Source organism: Coregonus lavaretus, assembly GCF_964263955.1.
Source record: "Coregonus lavaretus genome assembly, chromosome: 9".
In the NCBI taxonomy this organism is placed as follows: domain Eukaryota; kingdom Metazoa; phylum Chordata; class Actinopteri; order Salmoniformes; family Salmonidae; genus Coregonus; species Coregonus lavaretus.
The window spans coordinates 12009720-12017685 of record NC_139996.1 but is presented as its reverse complement, the minus strand read 5'-3'; the positions used below and the strand labels follow the sequence as shown (position 1 = coordinate 12017685).

Here is a 7966-nt window from a genome sequence, read left to right as displayed (position 1 = left end):
GCCTGATTCAGTTGAGATAAGCATGCACAACTTTAAATGATTAAATGACATCAATGGGAGAGCTGTGCAAACACTTCCACTGGGGAGAACATGTCCAAAGTATAGACTTTGTTCAGGAATTCTAGACCTAGCCTTCTTTACCAGGTTTGAGCCAATTCCATTTAAATTCAATTCAATCAATTCAGGAAGTAGAAATTCCAATTCAAGGGTCTTTTCAATAGCATTTATGTTGGAGCACTCTTTTGAACATGTAAATGCAGACAGACCCCCACCTCCCAACTGTTTATTTTTTATTTTAATAATGAAAGATACAACTTACATTTTCCCACTTACACCACAGGGTCTTAACATATACACACATACATACACATATATATATACTGTATATCAATATATATATACTACCGGTCAAAAGTTTTAGAACACCTACTCATTCAAGGGTTTTTCTTTATTTTTTACTATTTTCTACATTGTAGAATAATAATGAAGACATCAAAATGATGAAATATCACATATGGAATCATGTAGTAACCAAAAAAGTGTTAAACAAATCTAAATATATTTTATATTCTTCAAATAGCCACTCTTTGCCTTGATGACAGCTTTGCACACTCTTGGCATTCTCTCAACCAGCTTCATGAGGTAGTCACCTGGAATGCATTTCAATTAACAGGTGTGCCTTCTTAAAAGTTAATTTGTGGAATTTCTTTCCTTCTTAATGCGTTTGAGCCAATCAGTTGTGTTGTCACAAGGCAGGGGGGTTATACAGAAGATAGCCCTATTTGGTATAATATATTATGGCAAGAACAGCTCAAGCTTAAGCAAAGAGAAACGACAGTCCATCATTACTTTAAGACATGAAGGTCAGTCAATACGGAATATTTCAAGAACTTTTAAAGTTTCTTTAAGTGCAGTCGCAAAAACCATCAAGCGCAATGATTAAACTGGGTCTCATGAGGACCGCCACAGGAATGGAAGACCCAGAGTTACCTCTACTGCAGAGGATAAGTTCATTAGAGTTACCAGCGTCAGAAATTGCAGCCCAAATAAATGCTTCACAGAGTTCAAGTAACAGACACATCTCAACATCAATTGTTCAGAGGGGACTGTGTGAATCAGGCCTTCATGGTCGAATTGCTGCAAAGAAACCACTACTAAAGGACACCAATAATAAGAAGAGACCTGCTAGGCCAAGAAACACAAGCAATGGACATTAGACCGGTGGAAATCTGTCCTTTGGTCTGGAGCCCAAGTATGAGATTTTTGGTTCCAACCGCCGTGTCTTTGTGAGACGCGGTGTGGGTGAACGGATGATCTCCGCATGTGTAGTTCCCACCGTAAAGCATGGAGGAGGTGTTATGGTGCTTTGCTGGTGACACTGTGTGATTTATTTAGAATTCACAGCACACTTAACCAGCATGGCTACCAGAGCATTCTGCAGCAATACGCCATCCCATCTGTTTTGGGCTTAGTGGGACTATCATTTGTTTTTCAACAGGACAATGACCCAACACACCTCCAGGCTGTGTAAGGGCTATTTGACCAAGAAGGAGAGTGATGGAGTGCTGCATCAGATGACCTGGCCTCCACAATCCCCCGACCTCAACCCAATTGAGATGGTTTGGGATGAGTCGGACCACAGAGTGAAGGAAAAGCAGCCAACAAGTGCTCTTCATATGTGGGAACTCCTTCAAGACTGTTGGAAAAGCATTCCAGGTGAAGCTGGTGGAGAGAATGCCAAGAGTTTGCAAAGCTGTCATCAAGGCAAAGGGTGGCTATTTGAAGAATCTCAAATATAAAATATATTTTGATTTGTTGAACACTGTTTTGTTTACTACATGACTCCATATGTGTTATTTCATAGTTTTGATGTCTTCACTATTATTCTACAATGTACAAAATAGTAAAAATAAAGAAAAACCCTTGAATGAGTAGGTGTCCAAACTTTTGACTGGTAGTGTATATAATATATTTACACCAAAACATAATTAGCTAAATAAAAATAAGAAGAAGAAGAAGAAAATACAATTCAATGCAGGGATTGTACATTTGCTTTAGAGAATGATAAGGAGAAAAACAAAGAAAATGGACATTCAACGAAACAAAACAGTTTTATTGTTCACAGCAATAAAATGTAATGTTTTCCTATTCCACTTCAAATTGGTTGGAAAGTGACATTTTTGGCTTGAAATATTGACTGGTTTTGAATTGGCATAGACATTAGGCAATGGCATCAACATACTGAATAAATATTTTTATCAAATTAAGCATTTTTGTTCAATTAAGATGCTTGTTGGTGGCTTGTCTGTTCGAAAAAACGAATTCAGTGTTGAAATGAATTAGCAGTGAGCACATCATGAACACATTTGCAGTGAACAGAACATTCTTTAGTCATTGTTTGTTCTATTCTAATCACATAGAATAAAGAAGTTTGAAGAACTCAATGGTTCAGAGCTGTAATACTTTACACAACATCAGGTACAGGAGACGATGGGAAATTTGCTTTTCTTTCACAACATCCTCTCATTGGTCCATATTATCACTTGTAAAATAACAAGCTACACTACATGACAAAGTTTGTGGACACCTGCTCGTCAAACATCTCTTTCCAAAATCATGGGCATTAATATGGAGTTGGTCCCCCCTTTGCTGCTATAACAGACTCCACTCTTCTGGGAAGGCTTTCCACTAGATGTTGGAACATTGCTGCGGAGACTTGCTTCCATTCAGCCACAAGCATTAGTGAGGTCGGGCACTGACGTTGGGTGATTAGGCCTGACTCGCAGTCGGCGTTCCAATTCATCCCAAAGGTGTTTGGTGGGGTTGAGGTCAGGGCTCTGTGCAGGCCAGTCAAGTTCTTCCACACCAATCTCAACAAACCATTTCTGTATGGACCTCGCTTTGTGCACGGGGGCATTGTCATGCTGAAACAGGAAAGGGCCATCCCCAAACTGTTGCCACAAAGTTGGAAGCACAGAATCGTCTACAATGTCATTGTATGCTGTAGCGTTAACATTTCCCTTCACTGGAACTAAGGGGACTAGCCCATACCATGAAAAACAGCTCAAGACCATTATTGCTCTTCCACCAAACGTTACAGTTGGCACTATGCATTGGGGCTGGTAGCGTTCTCCTGGCATCCGCCAAACCCAGATTTGTCCATCGGACTTGCCAGATGGTGAAGCGTGATTCATCACTCCAGAGAACGCATTTCCACTGCTCCAGAGTCTAATGGCGGCGAGCTTTACACCACTCCAGCTGACGCTTGGCATTGTGCGTAGTGATCTTAGGCTTGTGTGCGGCTGCTCGGCCATGGAAACCCATTTCATGAAGCTCCCGACGAACAGTTATTGTGCTGACGTTGCTTCCAGAGGCAGTTTGGAACTCAGTAGTGGGTGTTGCAAACGCGCTTGGCCGTCCCGTTCTGTGAGCTTGTGTGGCTTACCACTTCGCGGCTGAGCCGTTGTTGCACCTAGACGTTTCCACTTCACAATAACAGCACTTACAGTTGACCGGGGAAGCTCTAGCAGGGCAGAAATGTGATGAACTGACTTGTTGTAAAGGTGGCATCCTATGACGGTGCCATGATGAAAGTCACTGAGCTCTTCAGTAAGGCCATTCTACTGCCAATGTTTCACTATGGAGATTGCATGGCTGTGTGCTCGATTTTATACACCTGTCAGCAACGGGTGTGGCTGAAATAGCCGAATCCACTAATTTGAAGGGGTGTCCACATACACTTTAAATACAAAAGTATCTTGAAGGTTGGAACCAATGTCTGGATACAACTGAACTGCAAAATGTTTTGTGAGGTCAATTCTGGGAACAAGTACTAAATCATGGAGAGGGGTGTCAAAGAGAATTGCTAACTCCAGGACCAGCAGTGGCCCAACCCTACCCTTATATGCTGGAATTTGGACAACATAAAAATAAGTGCTGTTGTATAAACATTCTGTAACCTTTAAATAAATACAGTTACAAGTAAAATATGTATTATGTTCTCAATTAACATTAGGACAATTTATTTGTACTGTCAGAATTAGGCCAATATTCTTTTTGTGGATCTGAAAGGATTGGATGGATGAAAGCAACTTGGCAGAAGCTGCACTCAGCCTCTTTAAAAGCTAGGAGGTCCCATCACCATATTGCTTACATCCAGTCTGATCCTTTTCGATCTGTGAATGCTAAAGGGCTAAGACTTAGACAGGAAGAGAAAGCAAAGTGCTGGACACCTCCCAGCCCAGATAGGTTAAGGAAATTGTATGACTATTAGGAGACAGCCTGTGTCTGAGATATTCAGCTCAAAATGTGCATCTCAACCATCTCTTAAACAGGCATACGGGCTATTGCTAAGCGTTCCATGCATACCCATTCACATTATAGATTCATATAAATATACTACAAAAATAAATACATAAATCATTTTGTAATAGGCAAAATAGTTGAGTACTGGATATGTTCATATTAGGAAGTTTGCAAACTACAGATATTGTGGTAATGTGTATTCTACCAGTAGGAACATTAAACTGTTCGCTATTACGCCGATTAAACAGTACTGTGAAATAGCCATTGAACAGATCATTACAAAAATCATCCCCGTTATGCAAGGAAACTGGTCCATTTGGGCTGTAGCAACTCAAGGATCTATTCTGCTGATGGTTGGAGATGGCACTTAGAACCCACACTTGGCCCAGTCCACAACAGATCGCAAATCAATATTCATTTTAATTCAGCTGGTAAAGAAAATATACAATCGCTAGTCATTGTAATGTTTTTCTTCCTTTCCCCGCCATTTTGCCTTTTTAAAATCACACATATTTTGTGTTCTACTTTTTCCATTGCAAATGAAGGAGATGAGTTGCTGAAAAACGTAAATGTTCAACGACTCGTTTTGTCAGTGCAAACATTTTCCCCAATATAGTAATAATATCCATAGTTTTATACCATTCATTTTCCCTTGTCATTTCTGCTGTAAAGTTGAATTGCCAGTAAGTAATAGAGACCCACCCAAAAAAGGTTTTCCCACTTCTGCTAGTCCAATGCACCAGGGGGTACTGCCACTGCTAAAGTTCAGGAACAACTGATGAGGCTTGACGACCTTCCTCCATATTCATATTACAGAAAGACTTCGCCCTCAAGACGAGGATAGTGTCAATCTGCCATTTCAACTGACAGAAATAGGAGGAATCTCCTTCTAACTTGGCTTAAAAAATATCACTACCAAAAGCCCTGGTAAAGATTGCCTCGATCCTTCCATTTCGGCAGCACAGAGAGAGTGGAGTTGAGTTCCGTGACATAGCGCCCCCTATCTACAGAGGTCCTGCACTGCAGGTTTACATTGGTGCTTTGGCTGGGGTTTCCTCCTCCTGCCAGGACAGCTCTGCTTGCTGTCTCGGTGGCTCCTGCTGTTGCTGTCTGATGACTGTCCTGTTCCTGTGCTTGGCTGTGTGTTGGCATGGCTGTTCTGACAAGACGTCAAACTTGCTCTGTCCACCTGTTGCCAGGAAAACATATAGGATAAGATTCACTTTATTGTCCCTTGATGGGAACTATTTATTGGAACAGCATTTAGTGTGACATCATAATTGGATGTGTGGTAAGTTAACACTAAAGCTTGTCTGTTATAGTCACCTACCTTGCTCTTGTTCGACTGGCTTACGCGGCTGCCAGAAGAGGAACTTGTATCCCTGTGATTGGTCAATCCGGCACTGTGTGCAGATGAGCCTTGCCTACCCCGTGTCGTAGACACCGGTTTACAGCGGCTTCCGTCCGAATCCTGGAGGGATCATTGCAACCAATCAAGCGAGGGCAAAATATGATTTAACGACCGGCATCTCAGTGTTTTAACGCATGAAAGTATAGATTACCTAAGGGACCTTTCTGATGGATAAAATGTTTTAGAACTATCTTAAATCACAGGTGCGAAGGAAAGGCCAACACAAACTTTATTAAGCGTTCTGACAACTCCGTTCACTCCCATGGTAATGTTGTTCAAACGTTAATGTGCATATTAACAATATCTCCCAGCCTTGCTCACTCTTCTCCCAAACGTGGAGGGGAACCTTTCCCTGATTCAGTAAACACGTAGTAAAAGAAACAGTCTGATACCACTAAATCAAACGTTAGTGCATAACTCAACATTGTTCAGTTACATATAACACGTAAAGCTCACTTTTTCAGTTCATTCCCCATCCACGAACCCCTCGAATTCTTCTTCTTCAGTGTCCTTCACTGTAGTTCTCGCCTGCCAGGCTAATGGCCAGAAACTTCCACCCATGATTATTTTCAAGAGGAAGACCTTGCCAAAAGAGAACTTTCCAGCCGGCGTCGTCATCAAAGCTAGCCCGAAGGGATGGATGGATGAGGAAAAGATGAGTGAGTGGCTGAGAGAAATTTACGTCAAGAGACCGGGTGGCTTTTTCCACACAGCTCCGTCCTTATTGATCTACGACTCAATGCGCGCCCATATCACCGATGCTGTCAAAAAACAAGTGAAGCAAACTAATTCGGAGCTTGCCGTCATTCCGGGTGGATTAACTAAAGAACTCCAGCCGCTAGATATTGGTGTCAACAGGGCGTTCAAAGCTAGACTGCGAGCTGCGTGGGAGCAGTGGATGACAGAAGGCGAACACACGTTCACCAAGACGGGGAGACAGCGCCGGGCGACTTACGCCACTATCTGCCAATGGATCGTGGATGCCTGGGCTGATATATCGGTCTCAACTGTGGTCAAAGCTTTCACGAAGGCAGGAATAATCTCTGAACTGCCAGACAACAGCAGCGACACTGACTCGGATAATGACGAGAGGGAGCCGGGCAGGTTGGATGCCGTAGTCGCCCAACTGTTCAATTCGGACACTGAAGAAGAAGAATTCGAGGGGTTCGTGGATGGGGAATGAACTGAAAAAGTGAGCTTTACGTGTTATATGTAACTGAACAATGTTGAGTTATGCACTAACGTTTGATTTAGTGGTATCAGACTGTTTCTTTTACTACGTGTTTACTGAATCAGGGAAAGGTTCCCCTCCACGTTTGGGAGAAGAGTGAGCAAGGCTGGGAGATATTGTTAATATGCACATTAACGTTTGAACAACATTACCATGGGAGTGAACGGAGTTGTCAGAACGCTTAATAAAGTTTGACTTTATCTGACTGTTTTGTTGACATTCCTTTTAGCACAGCTCCATCTAGTGGATGCATAACGCAACCCCAGTCAATTCGTTTGACTACAGTATCTTCTATTCTATGCGCCTTATAATCCGGTGCGCCCTATATATGAAAACAGTTCTAAAATAGGCCATTCATTGAAGGTGCGCCTTATAATCCGGTGCGCCTTATAGTGCGGAAAATACGGTATTCAGACCCCTTGAATTTTACCACATTTTGTTACGTTACAGCCTTATTCTAACATTGATTAAATTGTTTTTTCCCCCATCATCAATCTACACACAATACCCCATAATGACAAAGCAAAAACAGGTTTTTAGATGTCTTTGCAAATTTGTTAAAAATAAAAAACTGAAATATCACATTTACATAAGTATTCAGACCCTTTACTCAGTACTTTGTTGAAGCACCTTTGGCAGCGATTACAGCCTCGAGTCTTCTTTGGTATGACGCTACAAGCTTGGCACACCTGTATTTGGGGAGTTTCCCCCATTCTTCTCTGCAGATCCTCTCAAGCTCTGTCAGGTTGGATGGGGAGCGTCACTGCACAGCTATTTTCAGGTCTCTCCAGAGATGTTCGATCAGGTTCAAGTCCGGGCTCTGGCTGGGCCCCTCAAGGACATTCAGAAACTTGTCCCGAAGCCACTCCTGCGTTGTCTTGGCTGTGTGCTTAGTGTTGTTGTCCTTTTGGAAGGTGCACCTTCGCCCCAGTCTGAGGTCCTGAGCACTCTGGAGGAGGTTTTCATCAAGGACCTCCCTGTACTTTGCTCCGTTAATGTTTCCCTCGATCCTGACTAGT

The 7966-nt window shown here is 42.3% G+C and overlaps 1 protein-coding gene across 2 annotated transcripts in view; it reads right to left on the bottom strand.

Annotated features, from left to right (window-relative positions):
• Nucleotides 1-4487: 4487 nt before the first annotated feature.
• LOC311134988 (terminal nucleotidyltransferase 4B-like) overlaps nt 4488-7966 on the bottom strand; it is a 17096-nt gene continuing 13617 nt past the window's right edge. For both annotated transcript variants that reach the window (XM_084168781.1, XM_084168782.1), the window contains 2 exons: nt 5636-5776; nt 4488-5494 (listed from right to left, as the gene is read on the bottom strand). In XM_084168781.1, the coding sequence (XP_084024907.1) occupies nt 5306-5494; nt 5636-5776 (330 nt within the window). In that variant the 3' untranslated portion in view covers nt 4488-5305. The remainder of the gene's footprint in view (nt 5495-5635; nt 5777-7966) is intronic.